The 19,919-nt window shown below is 37.6% G+C and overlaps 1 protein-coding gene across 2 annotated transcripts in view; it reads left to right on the forward strand.

Annotated features, from left to right (window-relative positions):
• Positions 1–16,465, forward strand: part of LOC107590413 (septin-9-like) — a 35,080-nt gene extending 18,615 nt beyond the window's left edge. Inside the window, exons 3-10 of one of the 2 annotated variants that reach the window (XM_016279153.1) lie at positions 6,368–6,496; positions 6,635–6,716; positions 7,079–7,216; positions 9,288–9,405; positions 10,810–10,905; positions 10,990–11,086; positions 13,097–13,148; positions 15,024–15,244. In XM_016279153.1, coding sequence (XP_016134639.1) covers positions 6,368–6,496; positions 6,635–6,716; positions 7,079–7,216; positions 9,288–9,405; positions 10,810–10,905; positions 10,990–11,086; positions 13,097–13,148; positions 15,024–15,156 — 845 coding nt within the window. In that variant the 3' untranslated portion in view covers positions 15,157–15,244. Of the gene's footprint in view, positions 1–6,367; positions 6,497–6,634; positions 6,717–7,078; positions 7,217–9,287; positions 9,406–10,809; positions 10,906–10,989; positions 11,087–13,096; positions 13,149–15,023 lie in introns of both variants that reach the window. The other variant, XM_016279151.1, reaches the window with a different exon arrangement.
• The last annotated feature ends 3,454 nt before the right edge of the window (positions 16,466–19,919 follow it).

The following is a 19,919-nucleotide window of genomic DNA, read 5'->3' on the forward strand; positions in this document are numbered from 1 at the left end:
AATAAATATAAGCAACACATTATTCAATGCTTTTTACTTTTGCATTTACTTCTAGATTTATATATTAAGTTGCTCAAGCAAGTGGCAAAACATTTAAACTATTTTCTTACATTATCACAAACTTACCATTGACAGAAATAGTCAGCATTACTGCCTTTCCTTTTGCATTGAAATCTTTATTACAACCAATCCTGCGGTTCATAAAGAACTTTGTTTTCCTACCTCCACGAGTGCCATCTATTATTGCCTTGTTTTTCTAAAAGTGCTCTTTCCCTTTAAACCTAGCCAAAAAGCCATATGTGTTGACTGTGAAACACAGTAAACTTTAATAATATGCATTTATGGTGTAATTACAAAATTTTTGTTTCAATCCATGTTCATATTTACTGCAAAAAATGCACTGTTACTTTAATTCAGCTCTTGCAGCGCAGCAAAAATAGACTGCACTGCTGCAGACGCACCGCTACTGGAACGCACTGCTGGACAGCAACCGTGTGCAGTGTGCACGCTTTATTAATCTTTAACATGAGTGCGGAAAAAATATGCACCACATTCGCACTGCAAACGTAGTAATGTGAACCTGGCATTATGTGTGTGCGCTGCGAGTGTGCATGAGCGCACGGTCTCCAGGAGAGCGTGCGAGCGCTGAATGGTTAAACACTGGCAAGAATTAAAAAGTAATGCAATTTATAAACTTCAGTGACGATGTAACACTGCCTCAATTGTGCAAGTGACAATTCCTGTGTCAACTGTGCAGCGTGCAGCTCGCTTATAGTGCAGACGCGATGTGGTGATTTGAAGACATTTGCGTATTTTGAGAGAGAAAGAGAGAGCGCGCGCGGTGATTCACTCACGCTGTTTGTGAAATTACGTCTCACACAAGGTTTTCAAATTACTTTATAAGTTATTTAATTAAGAAATATAAAGGGGACTACCTCACCTTCAGGATTATAATTATTTCACCCGCGCCAGACAGAGACTGAGATCGCTGCATGTCGTGCCAAACCTTCTCTAGGCAGGCACGTCATCAGCTTGAGATAGTTTTTTTTAGATCTGCCTTTTTAGAGACCGCCGATCAATCATCCCAAAGCGATTATCGACTGATAGTGATCGGTAGCCGATCAATAGGAGCACCCCTAGTATTATGTCGGCCAATCGGCCAGATTGATTTCTCAATATCGGCATCGGCAATTAAAAATCCCATATCGGTCAACCACTAATCCTAACTCAAGCTACTACTACTGTCAAATGTGCATTTCTAAGAGACCAAAAGAGAGAGAGAGTGAGTGAGGGAGGGAGGGAGGGAGGGAGGTGTGGCCAAGTATGGTGACCCATACTCTGAATTTATGCTCTGCATTTAACCCAAAAAAGTGCACACACACAGTGAACACACACACACACACCGTGAACACACACCCGGAGCAGTGGGCATATTGCTGCAGCACCCCGTGAGCAGTTGGGGGTTCGGTTCCTTGCTCAAGGGTCTCACCTGCTGGTTATTCACTCCCCCCACCGACAATTCGTGCCGGACCTGAGACTCGAACCCGCAACCTTCGAGTTACAAGTCTGACTCTCTAACCATTAGGTCATGACTGCCCCTAAAAAAGGCTGTCCTGGCAGTGGTGGGATGTAAAAAATGTAAATTAAAAAAATGTAATATTATTAATATTGAAACCTGCACTGCAAACTGTGCTAAAGATATGCATCATCAAAGTCAGGCAACACAAACCTGTTTCATGATTTAAAGCAATATCACTCATTAGAACATGCAGAATGTAAGAAATAATTTTTTTCTATTAATATACTTATTTTGTTAAGGAAAAACTACTGGAAAAGTGTAAATAAAAAGCGTGAAGTGTTCTGACCGTAAAGAGTCGTTTAAAACAATAAACGGTCTGGTTTAATAAACTTTCACTTAGGAGCAAAAATCTGCCTTTAAACTTGAAAGAAATAAAGATTTAAAAATGTATTGTGATAATTATCGATATTGACTTGTATGAAAAATTTGGTCCCACTTTATATTGTGTCTCTAATACCTGTGTACTTGCATAGTAACTAGATGTGTACATAGTATGTAACCACAGTGTAAGTACACATTGGTACATAGTATCTACAGCTCTAATGTTTGTGTAACTACACATGTAACAACCCACTGAATGGTATGTGAAAGTACAAATGTGTAACAGGACTAACAGCACTTTTTGGTAAAAAAAAGTGTTACACTTTATATTAGATTTATCATGTAATTACTCTGATATTACACAGCAGAGACCAGTAAGTTAGGCTTTACATATAAATTGTGGTTGGTGTCCAGAATGTTACACTTTATGTTAAGTGGACAGTTCCTGGGGAGTTACCATGTAAGTACACTGATATTACAGTGGTATTTCAACTCCACTAACTTGAGATCCAACTCCTCCCACTTTACATATCCCGAAACCTACCCATCTCCACCCGCTGGATCAAATGGTTCTAATTACTCTTATACATATTGTTGTTACAAAATGTAGTTATATATGTCCTGTTACACATTTGTACATACACAAACCATCCTGAGGGTTGTTACATGTGTGTAGTTACAGAAATATTAGAGCTGTAGAGACTATGTACCAATGTGTACTTACACTGTGGTTGCATACTACGTACACATTTAGTTGCTATGCAAGTACAGAGGTATTAGGGACACATAATATACAGTGGGACCAAAAATTGTATTGTAATTTTTTTTGGCCATATTGCCCAGCCCTAGCCTAAAATTGTGTTTTAATCAGATTTTGTCATTTTTTTCCCCCCACATTGGTACTTTCAGTAATAGCCTTGCTACAAAAATACCCTGTAATTTAGGCATTTGGCAAACCGCTTTAAAAAAAAAAAAAAAGTGATAGTGCCGTAAATTAGAATTGTAGAGAACCATTTAATTACTTCAACCTTTAATAAAACATCTTATAGTTATCAAAGCTTCAATTTTCCATAACACTTCCAAATACACAACAACGCAAGGCAAATTACACGTAGGCTTTCATAAGCAGTGCTCAATTAAATGCCACCAGTCAGGCGGTGTTATTCCATGTTCATTTTTATGTTCGTTCTTACATGTTAGTGTATTTTTTAGCCTATGTGTGCTTGTTCGTGTTTTATCTTGAAGCTCTTGAGGTCTGTGCTATTGTAGCGGATCAGCATTTGTATTTTTAGTCTGTTAGGTGCACTGTATTAATGAGTTTAATTAGATTCACATCTTCAGTAGAGGAAGAATAAAACCTTCTGTAATTAAACTGACATTCATGAACCGACATATTCATTGATCACATAATCGTTCTAGTGCACTGAAGGTGTTATTTGGTGTTAGCTTACAGTACATTCTGAGAAATGGGAAGTCAGCAATACTTGACAGGCCACATACTTTAGGAGACTGAAATATTTTTATCTTTGAGGTGCACTGATTAATAGTGGTATGACTCTGTTGTAGTTGTCTTTTCAAGTGCAAATCATGCCCGCAGCCAGTTTCATTGGTCTACTCACTCACTCACACATTCACCTGTCAAGAAAAAGTCAGACTTCATGAATTCAGCTAAGAGTTCAGAGTGACAAACAGTAATGCTGTCAATCAGGATGTGCTACCAATGCTGTACTTCATTAAATTTAGGTTAGGGTTTAGTATTTGCTATGTTGTTCTGGGTGATTGCCATAGTGTTTCTATTTTAGCACAGTTAAAACAGCCACCACCTAGTGTCTATGGCTACATTCAGACTGCAGGCAAAAGTTGTCCAAATTACAAAAAAGTTTTTAGCAGTATAAACAGCACAAACCACATGGAATCTGATTTTCTGAATTTTCTGTTCTGATTTGGGTCACTTCTATATGTGGTACTAAATCAGATACATGTCCAATGTTTTGCAATGCAACCTCAATCTGAACAGTCATATTGGAATTCATATGACTTTTACGTCACTCTAGATTGGCGTTATTTTTACATACCCGTAGTTCTTTGATTTTTCAGTTAGTATGCGTGCCATCTTTCTTATTGTTCTTTTGCACATATGAGTCAGGACCGTGATCAGTTCACATCTTCACACTCGAATCTGATATTGACCAAATTTTAAAAAAATTATATGAACAGGGAAACGATTTTAAAGATTTTAGCGAATTCTGTTGTTTTGTTTTTGATCACAGAGCAAAAATTAAGTTGCTGAAGTCTTACAGCTTGCTTATGAAAATGGGTTAATAACTTGCGACAAGTGGAGTTTGGAATGAGGAAATAAGAATGTAAATAGGGCAAAGTGTTTAGGGCATCCCCTGGTGGTATTTTTCTGTTTCAGCATTAGCATCCCAGAGGATGCAGTTCCTGTATTAAACCTCGAATGATTTATGTAGTGTTTACAAGAGGAAATAATCACAAGCTCTGTTGAAGACAGCAAAATGAACTTATACTTGCGCAAGGCTGCAGCTGGTTTCTCGCATGTGGCTCTCTGGGTCAATGTGGCCAAACCTGCTGTTGACTTAACCCAGTCAGACCTGAGAGAGCCAACCCTCAGCATCAGCTTTCCCATTTCCAGCTGCAGCTTGTTTGTCCTGACTCCTGTCTCTCACATTCCCTCACATTTTCCTGACGAAAGTGTCAGAAAGTTGAAAAGTGCTGCCTTTGTAGATACTAGTCAGCATACAGGGGAAGGAAGGCAGCAAGACACATCTGAATCCAATGTCAGTGGTGGGATTGGATGACAGGGTGTTTAGAGAGAGAGAGAATTAGCAGCCCAACTCCGTGAAGAAAGGAACAGGCCCTCATTACTACAATATGATGAGCCCAAGGCTGACGGATGTGAGCTAGCCAGGTTAAAGAAAACACAAACTCCTGTTAGCAAGAACCAAAGAAATGATAGCTTCAGTCAAACCGCAGGACAACTCGAGTGGAAGCATCACTTGTTATCTGTGAATGAATAAGGGCATGTAAACAGTATTCAACATCCTTGGAAGTTTTATTGATTTACATTGATTTTAGTCTTTTTGAGAGTGATAAAACGAATGATGTGCTGCAAATGCAACTATTTATTTAAAAATAAAATAAAAATGTCCTCTCTTTCCTGCATTTTACCTTCGCTCTAGCTTGTGTACTAATATAGATTCTAATTTAAACTTGGCATTGCTTACTAATGATTATTATTGGCTCATTTGTAAGTCTCTTTGGATAAAAGCATCTGCTAAATGAAAAAATTATAACCGTTAAAACATTTGTTTCAATTCAAAATGAAAATTCTACAAATTTGTCAAGATTGATCACATTAGTTGATCACATTTATTAAACACACAAAATATATATGCATAAGTATTCTAGTCAATATAGACATCCAACTATAAATTCTCATCTGGACTGAGATCTAGACTCTGATTTGGCTCATTAATGTTGTTGTTTATAAGCCATTATTATGTACTGTAGCTTTGTGTTGATGTGCAAGCATCATCTTTCATCTCCACAGAATGATTTTGCCACCACTGCACTTCACAGTGGGGACGGTGTGTTTGTGATGATGGACAGCGTTTGGCTTGCTCCAAATGGTGTGTTTAGTCTGACAGCCAAAAAATGGCTCAATTTTGGTCTCATGAAACCATAGAAGCTTCTTCCAGCTGGCTGCAGAGTCTCCCACATGCCTTCTGGCACTCTGTAGCCGAGATGCCATGTGACATTTTTGAACCGTGGCTTTCTCTTTGCCACGCTCCCATAAAGCTGTAAAACTGTCTCCGCAACTGAAGCTGAACTCAGAGTCTCATTAGTCTCTCAGTTTTTGGGGAAGATTTACAGCTCTGCCATACTCTTTATGTTTCTTAATGATTGATTTACTGATATACTCAAAGGGATTTTCAATTAGATTTGCCAAATGTAATTATTTTTGATTATTTTAGATAATTTTGAATAGATTTGTTTTCACTTTGACATTTGTCAGTAATTCGTCAAGTGCTAGTGCCATTTTTGAAGTGAATATTCTTTTATCTGATTCTCGCACCAAGAATCACAGACTACCATACTTTCAAGTCGTTCTTAACACAACAAACTTGCGCAGACATGAGCCTCGTTGCTGAGAGACAAATTAACAAATGAAAACAATGTGTTATAAAATTGGCTCAAAATACCAAACACGTTTGTTTTCCTCCAACTGGATCAAATCAATTCTGAAGTTCAAAAAACCAGAGTCTGTGCCCATCATACACTGTGTAATTTCTGTGAAGTCTGTCGATTCTGGCTGACCAAAATCTGCAGACTGGCTCTGACTTGCGGCAACTAGTGTTGACTCATCAAGATTGCAAAACATGGCAAAAAATTTGGGCAAAATGAGTGTAGTGTATTTTGTAACATGATTGTTCTACATGTGTACAGGTCAGAGTGGTTTGGGGAAGTCCACACTGATGAACACACTCTTCAAGTCTAAGGTGAGCCGTAAGTCTTTCCAGGGCACGGCTGAGGAAAAGATTCCCAAAACCATCGAGATCAAGTCCATCAGTCATGGTAAAGCTGCACAGCTGGATCCATTTTTTTTATTGAACTAGAATTCAATAAAATCTTAATTTCATCAGGTTTCAGTGGACATGCTTTTTTGAGTGCGTTAGTTGTATGATTTAATATTGTCGTCCATATTGTAAACAGATATCGAGGAGAAAGGAGTTCGAATGAAGCTGACGGTCATAGACACACCAGGGTTTGGTGACCAGATCAACAACGAGAATTGGTAAAGTAGCCTCCAGTTTTATTATGGTCTAAAATGTGCTTCGTTTAGTCAGGTCCTCTTCTGTGAAATAGAAATGACAATCTAAAGCAGTTCTGTTAGTGTTGGCTGTATAGTTTTGTTCTGGGCATGCTCTGCACCCATCTGTGAAGCCATGCTTGCAGATCATCAATCAAACTCTCCAAAATAAAACCACATGCCAACATTCCCAACTATCGAAGTGATGGTGATCAACACTTCATCTTCTATGAATATCCGACTGGAAAATCCTAAGAGATCAATGTAGTGCCGATCACTCTTAGTCTAGAGACATTTTGAAGGAGAAGTGTCATTACATTTATTTCTCATTCATCTCCTTTCAACAGTTGGCAGCCCATAATGAAGTTCATCAATGACCAGTATGAGCAGTACTTGCAGGAAGAGATCAATATTGACAGGAAGAAGAGGATCCCAGACTCACGAGTGCACTGCTGCATATACTTCATACCACCCACAGGACACTGGTTAGTAAACATACATATGTGTACTTTAGAAGTGACTTGAAACAGATCCTCACTTACCTAAACATCCATGTGAACATAAAGACGCTTTGAATACTCAAACTGTGTTCAAGGATCACTCTAAAGGCCTTGTGCTGCATATACCTCATGTCTAGTAACTAATATCAGCTCTGTTAGCATGAATAAGTGTTGTACATTGCCTGCCTAATGATTATGTACAATAAAGGGGGGAAACTCTGTGGGAAAGGATGGTTAGGAATGTCAGGGCCTCCAGAGGGCAGTACTGTTCTTTCTGCAGAATGAAGTGTTGTTCAGTGTATAGTAAATCAAGACGAGCTGGGTCTTGATATTTGATTTTTGCACATTCAGTTTATACTTGAACACACTGTGACCAGATAGGCTATAAATACCCCCTAATACTTGTGTTCTTGTGACCTTTTTTAGAAACAGGAACTGCCTGGGCATCTTTTGGTTTAATAATTTTAGCTTTAAAACCTGACCTGCTTGTAAAATTGGTGTGGAGTAGAGTCACCACACTTATTTTAACAAGACCTTGTATAACGCATTATTGCTCGACCTTTGACTGGAAGGGCAGGCTTTTAACAATGTGACTCTTACAGAAACATTTAGGGATCCAAAGAGCATTTTTCCAACTTAATTTCAGTATGTGGTTCTTTGGGATTTTAAAATATTTTATAGATTGAAATACACTTTGCCCTCCTGAGTAGCTACTGTTTACGTCAGGGATTTGTATTCACTGTTTACCATCAACACATTTTCTTGTTGCATATAATAATATCTTTGTGCCAGATTAAGTGGGTGGTCTGTTTCACTCTGATGGATAATCATTGTGTATGCTTGTGTTTTTATAGCTGTTGTTGGCCAGCTCGAGTCTCCAGGCATTCTGCCTTCTTCTTCATGTACTGCAGGATAGTTTTTAGTGGCCTTTAGAATAAAATGTGTTTATGGACTAAGAAGTGTAAAGCAAACCACCTAAATAGAGTTTATGCCAAAATATTGATCTACTTGGGTTTAATTTGTGTCAGCAGAAATTATTGAAATTTATACTACTGTGTATGACTTGTACATAAGTTTCTATAAAAGAAAAAAATCAAGTGTGAAAAATATGAATTGAATATTCAGAAGTGTTTTTTAAGAGGTCTCTAATGCTTACTAGGGCTGTATTTATTTAATGAAGAATACAAGCATCAGTAATATTGTGTTTTCTATTTGAATATATTTTTTAAAATGTAATTTATTCCTTATTGATGCAAAGCTGAATTTTCTGCGTCATTACTCCAGTCTTCAGTGTCACATGATCCTTCAGAAATCATTCTGATATGCTGATTTGCTGCTCAAGAAACATTTCTTGTAATTATAAATCTTAAAAACCGTTGTTCTGCTTAATATTTGTGTGGAACGTTGATACGTTTTTTTTTATTGTTTTGATAAACAGAAATTTCAAAAGAATTGATTTGCAATAGAAATATTTTGTAACATAATAAATGCCTTTACTGTGACTTCTGATCAGTTTGAGAGATCATCCACCCATCTATCCAACCTATTTTTAAAAAGATCTAAGGACCGTGAACACGTATGCCAACCACACACCCATGGATTCGGTGTCCTGAGTGTGAGTGCAGGCCTTTCTGTGAATGACTGACTGTTTTATGTCCATCCAGCACTGCAGATGTCACTGCTCAGCAGCTGCATCCTGGCTTTGAACAGCTCGGCTAATTAGAGTCAAACTGTCAGCCACAGAGACTACAGTCTGGGTCTGCTGCAGTCACACAGGCAGGAGATTTTGTCAGTTCTAAGAATCTGTGCCTTTTCCTTTTCAGTTTTTTTCCATTTCACTTTCGAAGGTCTCTTTACACCTCTGTTAAAGCATTGCGTGAACAATCTTTCCATGCCCAAGCATCTTTAAGAGTGTGTGTAAGAACGTGTTTATTTTGGGTGGTTCTCGCCCCCTGGTGGTTAATGTGTAGTCCTGTTAGAAGTAACTTGGGTTTCATTATATTGCTTTTAAGAAGTGCAGTCCATCACATCTATTTCTCCTTTGTCATTTCCTCAGTCTTAGGCCTTTGGATGTGGAGTTCATGAGACGTCTTAGTAAGGTGGTGAACATCGTTCCTGTCATCGCTAAGGCTGACACCCTGACTCTGGAGGAGAGGGACTTCTTCAAAAAGAAGGTGAGCTAAACTATGACTTACAAATGAATGGCTGTTATTGCTTTATTCTTTACAGAGTTAAAGTTAATGTGCTGCTGTACTTATTTTTTTATTTATTTAGATAAAATATTGTAGAAACTGTAGAATATTCAACAGAACCGCTTCACTGTGTATTAATATTTGAAAAACACTTTCAAACTGAAGTGGCGTAAAGTATCTTTAAATAACAGATCATTTGACATTTTTATGTCTCGTGGTGTGGCAGAAATACCAACTTAATATTAGATTTTATGTTATTTGTTTATTGAATATAGGAAAATAAAATAATTTACATATATTTTATTAATACGTTGTTGAAAATATTGAGATTAGGATGTGTACACTCACATGTATTCAAGGAGTAAGGAACATTTTTTTGTTTTTGGTACATTGCACATTACTTTATGAGTCATTAAACTTACATTTTCTTGAAAATGGCATTAATGTTTTTCAAAACCCTATTTCTGTGTGCATTTCTAAAAACTTGCCGCATATATTTTTAAAAGATTCCTTTCCTTAATCATGGACACTTATTTTTGTGCCCGGCATTTTGTATGAGAATCAGACAAAATACAATGTGGATCTTTGTGCGGCAAGCCCCGGTGGAATATTGTGAATACCACAAACCGATGCATCGATGTGTGGAAGAATAGTACATGCTGTCTTGTTGTTATTCTAGTCTTTTTCTTCCCTAAGAGATTTCCAAGACTGCAGATGGTGTCTCTACAGCTTCTACAGAAACACTACTGCTCTGTCAAAATACAAATGCAGTTTTATTTATGATGTGATGGTGGATTACTTAAGACAGAATGCATGGCAAAAAAACAAGCACTGTCTTGGAAGTCTTAAACTTTTTTTTGTTGCTTTTGATTATTCTGAAACAAAGCTGCAGTGGACTAGTTTGTTTATGCCGTTTTAGAGCACTGGTATGAGTCTGAGATGACACATGGTATGATGAAGTGTAGGTAAGCAACATCTGTTCTGGGATTGTTGGTTGCGTTTCACATAGCAGTAAAGAAGTACTCTCCAACCTCAACGGCTTTTTGTGCTTGTGCTGGCATGCCTCTTACAGGAGGAACACATGCAGTTTGGAGCACAGGCACAGATATTTCTGTTTTGGAAAAAGCTCCTGACAGATTCCAAAAGCATTTGTTCTCTAACCAGGAAGGGACGAAAAGCCAAACTTAGTTTAACTTCAAGGAAAAATGAGAGTTTCAAAGTATGCTCACCCTGTGATGTCACAGTCCAGTCTTGCACAGAATTGCTGTATTGAAAAGAAATGTGTTTCTTTTGATATTCAATATATATTATCGAGGAATGGTTCAAATGAAGTGTTTCTAAGGATTGCATGATTTTATATATACAGTACTGTGTCATTTTGTATAGATCAGGCAAGAGCTTCGAGCCAATGGGATTGACGTCTATCCACAGAAAGAGTTTGATGAGGATGCGGAGGACAGAACGATCAATGAGAAAATAAGAGTGAGTTTGGAGTACATTTAGAAAATATCCATAGTTCATTTAAGAACATGGTGATATTATCTGTTTCTTTCCTCTGTCCTTTAGGAAATGATTCCTTTTGCAGTAGTAGGAAGCGACCAGGAGTATCAGGTCAATGGGAGAAGGCTATTGGGAAGGAAAACAAAATGGGGAACCATTGAAGGTATTGTGACTCTTTGGTCTCTAAACCTCTTTAGAGAAGAGAGAGGGAAAGTGATTAAGCAGACTATGCAGACAGCTACATTCCAAAAGCACATCAAGGGAGCTCATTAACCACAGACACACGGCTATGAGTCAAACATCAGAAAGCCTTATCCTCTGTAAATGAGGACCCATTCTGAAGACCATTATGAGTGCGTCATTTTGCCTGTGAGTCAGCGCGCTGCTGGACAGTTAAATGCCTCCATTGATGAGGACTTCACCATTTCCCCTTTTGCCCCAAGTAATTTAATTATGTATAATAATAGTACTTATTACTTCGGGATTCTTTGATGAATAGAAACTGCATTTATTTGGAATATAATTTTTTTGTAACATTAATATTGAATTTTAGATTATAGCATATATGTGACCCTGGACCCTTGATAAGGGTCAATTTGCTTTCCTATAAATAAGCTTTCCATTTATGTATGGTTTGTTAGGATAGAACAATATTTGGCCGAGATACAACTATTTGAAAATCTGGAATCTGATGGTGCAAAAAAATCTAAATATTGAGAAAATCGCCTATAAAGTTGTCCAAATGAAGTTCTTAGCAATGCATATTACTAATCAAAAATTAAGTTTTAATATATTTACAGTAGGAAATTTACAAAATATCTTCTTGGAACATGAGGTTTACTTAATATGCTAATGATTTTTGGCATAAAAGAAAAATCAATAATTTTGACCCATACACTGTATTTTTAGCTATTGCTATAAATATACCCCAGCGACTTAAAGGCACAAAATGTAATTTTCGCCACTAGAGGGCGTGTATTCAAAATAAACAAATAGACAAAGGCTTAGTTTGATGACGCTGTGACTGAGTGTGGAATCATGGGAGTTGTGGTCTTCATCCCCACAGCCGATGCAATCTGACGGGACTCGGGCAGAAATCATGTTCATGGATGAGCTAATGATTTATTAACGTAGTAGTTTGAAGCAGAGTGAGGCGGAAAGCCGTCAAAGCGAAACGAGGCCGCTGAACGAGCGTGACACACACCTCAAAAGCAGCGCTGTTTTATCATACTAGATACATTTGAAAGTTCTGTTATAGTGCTACTCTGTGCGGTCGTCACCTGTCTATTAAAACACAACATATTAAAGTGTCTTTGGTGTTTCCATGTTTTCTACAAAACGGAAATCGAGGGGTTATGACGTCATTGGCAGGTGACACATTGGCACTATAGACACGGTCCGTGTCACTAGTTAAAATTGCTTATTTCTCTGGATTTAAACATTCTTCGAAACATTTGGGATAAAGTAAGTACACAAGTCAGCAAAATATATAACACTGTTCTAGTGGTTTTTGGATATTTTAATAAAAAAATCATTACATATTGTGCCTTTAAGACCAGGGTCACATATTATAATTGTAAAATTCTATTATATTATATCATTTATACAGACTAAAGTCTTGTCTTATTGTAGAGTAATATACAACCTTGTTTGAATAGTAACTATCTGGGTGGTTGATGTACTTAGCAGCTCACATAGTAAAAACTCTTTAATTTTAGGTGAGATGTTTTGAGTCAAATGAATGTAATTATCCTGTAATCTTTCTGAAGAGTTTGACTCCTCTTATTAAAGTCTCTCTTTGAAAACCTTTAATTTCCTGCACTGGATGTCTATTTCATGGTGGCTTTCTCGTTCTCTTTTGTGGAGTTTGACGTAATCTATAATTCATAAACATTTCTTCACATCCAGGCAGCTGTGGATTTGTCCCACTGAATTTGTCAGGCTCTCAGGGTTATCTTTCTGGAAGGCTTCGGTTTAAATTGAATTACTGGAGATTGGGGTGATTCTGTCTCATCTCTGTCCACCTCTCCCCGAGTATACCTGCAACAGCTCCACCGAGTGAACAAGTGCTTATTGCTTTATGTGTTGCTCCAAATGGCTAGAGAGAAATCTGATCAGTGCTCTCTGCCTTCTGTTTGTAACTCTTGTGTCTGCTGTGTTTTGGTGTCTATAGTTGAGAATATTGTCCACTGTGAGTTTGCCTACCTGCGGGACCTCCTCATAAGGTCAGCGGATTAAGTCTATGTCTGTGGTTAACAAACAGTATTACAAGTATACCCTTGTGGAAAAGAAGTGTGCTTCATTGTCAAATGTACTTTAATTAAGGCCATTTAAGTTTAATCAAGGAGTACAAGTTTCTGACTGTTTCTTAAAACACTTAAGTACACTTAAAAAGTGCTCTTTGTAATATATCAAATTTGACATATTACAAATTTGTTGTCAAATTTGTTGTACTATTAAAAGTAGATTTAAAATGTTTTAATAATCGTGCTTCAAAGAAGTACACTTATTTGGGTGTGTTGACTAACATTCTAAAGGACATGTACTTGATTTATAATTTTAAAGGGGTCATATGATGCTGCTAAAAAGAACATTATTTTGTGTATTTAGTGTAATTAAATGTGTTTATGCGATTTAAGGTTAAAAAAACACATTATTTTCCACATACTGTACATTATTGTTTCTCCTTTATGCCCCGCCTTTCTGAAACGCGTCGATTTTTACAAAGCTCATCGGTCTGAAAAAGCGAGGTGTGCTCTGATTGGCCAGCTATCCAGTGTGTTGTGATTGGCCGAATTCCTCAAGCGTGTGACGGAAATGTTACGTCCCTTAACATATTGTGATGCCTGCGGCAACCACATGTGACGACCCCGGGCTGGACTCCGCTTCGTCCACGGTGAAAGCCGAGCCGGCAATCAACAGCGCGAAGTTGATGTATTTCCTCAGCGACCAGCACGGATCAGCTCCAGGCATGACGAAGCAGATATCGTCCTCTTTTGGAAGACCAAACAAAGTAGTTTCGCTTTCACAACGATGCACACAGCGCCTTCACGACATGGCGGCGGCAACAACAATACTACAGCGAGAATAAAAGTTATGCCTTCTTTCTTTGCGTGAACATTTGGGTGGCGTTATGCAAATCTTCCCACATCGTGACGTAGGTATGCGGGGGCGTGTTAGAACGAGCCGTTTTAGGTAGGCGTGGCTGACTCTTCACTTTTATAAAGAATATCTCTTTGGATTTGAGACTTTAGTCTTCGCAACTTTACAGATCTTCTTTATGCACCAAGAGCTTGTAACACTCCAAAGAGAAAGGAAAAATTTAAATCGAATCATATGACCCCTTTAGCTGTAGTGTTATTTAACATTTTAAAGTTAATATATTTTCAATGTACTAAATAGCAACTTCATTACAAATGTGTAATTACAAATATATTTAAATGCATGACATACAGATTTTAATAGAAATGACATTACAGTATATTTTAGTTTACCATAAATCCTTATCAGGATATTCGACAGTTCACGTCAACCACATTTCTAAGACAATAGAAGTAATTATGAATTTGCATTTAATTGCAATTAACATGGACTGAAGTGTCCGAAAACATTACATTCCATTCACACTTAAGTATGTTGTTTGAAAGTAAATTAATTCTGTAACTACTTTTTAAAAGAATGCTAAAGTGTACTTCTTTTTCAGAAGTGTACAGCTGTCACTAAATTTTGGATGGTTTGTCCAAAAATTTAATTCTGTCATCATTTGCTATTTGCACGTCACATTGTTTTATCCATACGATGAAAGCCAGTCAAAGTCAAAATCTTGTTCAAACATTTTGGAGTCATTGAATGGACAAAAAGCAAAACAAAAAAACAGGCATTTTTCCCAAATATCTTTTGTGTTTCACGGACTAAAGTAGGATAATAAAGGTTTGGACCTTTTTAAGGGTCAGTAAATGATGACAGAATTATCATTTTTGGGTGAACTATCACTGCAAATCTAAGTGAAAGTGTTAGTGACTGACATCTGCATTATTCATTACCCATCACGCTGGGTTGGTTTTTGTCATCCTAATGTGTTATCGGCTCATGTCCTGCAGAACCCACATGCAGAACATTAAAGACATCACCAGCAGCATCCACTACGAGATGTACCGTGTCCGTCGGCTCAATGAGAATAACACCCAGGCCAACGGCCTCGGAGAGCACCATCCGGTCTGCCGTGAAATCTAACACCCCTCCAGCGCTCTACCCCCCCATTCCTCACTCCTCTCTAATCCCCAAACCTCCATTCACCTTATGCTCTGTCCCGCCCCCTTCCATCAGCCATGAACTGAGGTGAAGCGGTCCATCTAGAGAAGCACATAATGACTTTACCTCCCAGAAACTCCAGCACAGTGCCCTCAAATCCTCACGCCCACTGCATGGGCACTGGAGGGCCGAAGAGGTCAAAAATACAACTGTTAAAGAGCTTCTCCACATACTGCATGCGTTTGACTCACTCTGCTGATGCTTCAGGTCTGTGTCTGTCTGCAGAGGTTGATTATGAGGCCGGTTCTGATTGGTCAAGCTGTGGGAAAAGCTCTTCACATGCATCACTCCTCCTTTTGATATTGGAATGATTTTACAGGAGATTGCTCAGAATTCTCCTTTTTATGTGATTTGTTGAATGCTCTCTTAATATTTATGCTTAATTTTGAGAGAGCCAGATAAGAGACAAGGCTAAGTCATCTTTTGAAACCAGAGCTGATGTGACGGCACCTTAAAATTTCCATTCTGCATTATAAAACTACAGGTTATCTGATGTCTTTCCCTGCTAAATGAATACTAGTTGCCTACGGCATTGTGGAGAACCTTGGTGTGCCACTGCTATTTGTTTGATCACATCCGTGCAAATAATTACAGGAAAACTGACTCATTGGACCCCCGCTACCATATAAAAACAGTAATCTTTGGGATTTGTGTTGGAAAGGTTATCCAAAATGAGTAGTATTTATGTTGATTAAATGGGATCGTAACATGCTTTAAACAAACGATCTTATTTATTGCAAAATGTGACCTGAACTAGAAGGAGAATCGCAGTGTGTTCAATAGGCTTTTAATTAATTGTTTAATAGTTTTTTTATCAGGCAGTATTCAGTGCCATTTATCTTAAACCTTCCAGACTGCCTCGTTCTCTTCCATGCCTTATATGTGGAAATCTGCACCATCTTTTGTCAGTTTAGGTGTCTCGTTTTGTCTTAGCCCAGAGGAAAGAGCCTACAGGAGAGGAAACTCAACGTGCCATGATGTCTGTGTGCCTTAAAGCTGCCTGCCTTGTCTGATGAGGAGCCACTTTTAAGAACGGTGAAATTCCTCAGGCTTTGTTCTTGTCTGCAAACCTCTTTATAAATGCTCGTCATTGGGAAAATATCTTTGTTTTGTCCTGTGCTGTATATTCATAGTGATTAAATTTTTGTATTGGTATTCAGAGTAACACAAATAACTTTGATGTCCTGTTATTTTAAAGAAATAAAGATTTAAATGGTAAATAATTATTTTGACTCTTTTTATAAATGATTAATTGACTCTTAAATGTGTCTAGATGTTGTAATTGCTCACATTTTGTAGTACTGGGAAACGTTTAATGACGAGTCCTGTTTTCCACTCCATGAGTCATGATTGTTTTTTGTGCCACATTTTCCATCGAGGTGCTAAACTAAATTGTCAATCAGGTTAATTGAAATGAACCTTTATTAAAGCCATTTAATTTTGGCGATCATTTGACATTTGCTCTTCTAGAAGTATGTGAAAATTGCTTATTTCTATTGCATTTCCCTAGTAATTACTTTTATCAAAGAGGTTATTGTATATGAGATGCATGGAGTTGATTCTAAACAAGCACCCAGGCCTTTCTAACTAATATCTTATACACTAAAGGAATGTCCTCACTAGCAACATCTTTGACATTGTGATGTTGCATGTCTGTATTTACTGTATGTCCCTCACCATGCATCTGAAAATGGAGATGTGTTCTCATCACTCTTAAAAGGGCGCCCCATTTTCTCACCTTTAAAGAAACAGATGGTGCCCTGATTTGCTTGCACCTTATGTCTACACCTCTGCCTCTCAGCTCACAAAACTCTCTTTCCCAGGGATTCCTTATCTCCTGTATCCCAGGGAATGAGACCGAGAGGCAGTTGTTTTCCACAATGGTCTGTTTGCTCTCCCTCCTTCCTGCTCCTCCCATTATGTGTGGCAGCACCGCTTTTGCATGTTGCTGTAATTAAATTAATTTGCCGTTTGAATGAGCATAGTTTGTCTCTGGATGCCCTCTTCATGAAGATGAGAGAGCCCTTGGAGTGCACTTCTTATGGGCAAGTCCCCACTGTTTACAAGGCACTAAACTCTTTATTTCACCCCTGATAGCTAGTTCCTTTCTCTGCATATTTGTTTGCTATCACTCTAATTAGATGCTGTCTTGTCTCATCTACATTCAGGAGGGGCAACTGCTGTCATCTGACCAGTTGAAGATGCTTCCTGTTGATGTCAAACAGCATTTTGGAAGAAATTCATGAGTCGATAAAAAAAATTCTGTACATTTCCAATAAGTTGAATTATTTTGATGTTATGGCTGATTTGTAAAATGCTATATTAGGCTATGTCTAAAATTAAAAATAGAGTCATCTAAAATAGTTTTAAATGCTAGGAGTGAATTTAGGCATCGTAACGTTATCTAAGGTTTGAAAAACGGATATTCAGAGATTCGCTAAAGGTCACATTTAACAGTGATATTAAATTAGTGTTTTTTAAAATTAAGTGATGGCAAAGGTGATCTAGCAAACAAAAGAAATGAACATGAACAATTAAATAAACCATATAATAAATGTAAAGATATGGTACTGATATAATTGTGCATCCCTAATATTAATACAAATTCTAGCGTTGATTTTAAGTGCATTTAGCCCTCCGATGCATGAATTATTAAATCACAAAGTACATTTTTACATTTTTAATCAAGTGAAAAATCATGCCAAATTTTTTTTTTTTGTCATATTATATTTTGAGGGAGTTACATATATATCCACTGTAGTGGACGATCAAAGGTATAAAAAGTGAATCAATAGAACTAAATGTGTGGTCTTAAAAAACACGTTTTTTAAAATATTTACTATGTGAAAATGGTTTGAATACACGTAAGAACATTCAATAACAACAAGCTATGTCATGACGGCACAGAAATGTGAAGTGTAACAAACGAAATGTAAGAGTGTGTCTATGGGTCAGGGGTGTGTGGGCTATTCATACACATGATCACAAATACAAACACACACACTCGAACACAATCATGCGCACATATATCTGCACTCATACAGTATATATGTATACATGCCTACAGTTTTATATGACTTAATAAATAAATATAAACTGCATTGAAATAAATGCTAAAATCTGAAGACTATTTAATATTTATGTTCAATAAAACCAAGTGTAAATTATATCATCATTTTAATAAAACATACAAATAAGGCAGAACCTACAGACCCATAGGCAGAATTATACCCTTTGGTGCATGGTCTACTGTAGTGGACGGATATATTTTCTGTCACAGAGAAAAAATGTACAAGAAAAATTGTTAAAATCTGGATGAATCTATCTCTGACATCCTATTTAACTGAAAAATATTTTTTGTACCTGTGGTTTTCTGAGAATAAAAGTATTTAACACTTATTCCCAAGTTACATGGTGCCTCCCCTTTTACCCCGGCCATTTTGAATATATTATGCAATATCTCAAAGCAAAAAAATAGATAAAAAGACACCAATTAAATGGAATCGTACACAACACTTTGGGGGTTCGCCAGTTGGTGGTTGGGACATGAGGCTATCTTAAATGGTTCAAAATGGCTTCCAAATATCTGTCCACTGTAGTGACCACGATGCATCAGAGGGTTAAATACAATGTGTGTGTGATAGCCTAGGCTATATTGAGTCACTGTGGGTCATGAAGCCAAACCATTTGAGAACTGGTGAATAGCAGAGCCATAGCCAACATAGACACAGGGGGACAAGTCCCCATCCCATATTTAGAATTGGTCAAATCGTCCCCTCCAGTTGGTATTTGAAATTCTTGCACTGCTTTTACACTCTATTACGCAGCGTTCTGTTTGTTGTTAGGATGAGTTAAAGATCTTGCTGTAAAGTAATTGAGATGGCCAATCAAAATCAAAGTAGGCGGGGTTTACGGTTCACAGTAGCAGAGCGCGATTTCCAGCCAGCCTTGCCAGATTGGGTAGGTTTGATTTTGCGGGTAAAACATTGGTTTGGGCAGATGGACAAAATTTGGGCTGGTTTGGAGTCAGTTTTGCGGTTTTCAAAACTGTTTAGCCTAATTGGTTAAGAACAAAACCCAATTGTGCATGTACTGCATCTAATCAGTCATCGCCACGAGCACACTTTTAGCCAATCAGCGATCAGTACGTGATGATTCACGAGTGAGGGGTTTTAGCGCCACAAGGGCTCAGATTTTGAAAGTATAGCAGTATTTTCAAGTTATCACGATGCCAGAGTGGCCTAAATATAAGTTACACGCTAAAGAGTGGGAGAGTGACTCCACTCTCAAAACGTGAATTAAAGTTACACCTGAAATCGGAGCACGGTTGAATAAATGAATCAAAATCGAAACTGAATATCTGGGACTATAAGGTCCTGTCCTGCATCAGGACATGTTTTAAAAAGCTGGACTTGATTAGTTTTGACAGTGCAAAGTTCTGTATTATGATCCACGAAAGACTTCCTCTAGTTCTGTCTGAAATGAAAGAGTGACACGAAGGTAAGCACATTATTGTTGTTAATTGTATTTATTTATTTTTGTCACATTATCGTACAGTATTTATCGATGAATAACACTGTTTTGACTGTCATGGTGTGTGCATGAACGAGTGTGAAATACCTGCTAATTACGTTGCTTTTTCCAATTATGTTGGGCACTTTTTGCATTTAAATTGGCTGTTGAAA

Source organism: Sinocyclocheilus grahami, unplaced genomic scaffold (assembly GCF_001515645.1).
Source record: "Sinocyclocheilus grahami isolate Dianchi unplaced genomic scaffold, SAMN03320097.WGS_v1.1 scaffold127.1, whole genome shotgun sequence".
NCBI lineage: Eukaryota > Metazoa > Chordata > Actinopteri > Cypriniformes > Cyprinidae > Sinocyclocheilus > Sinocyclocheilus grahami.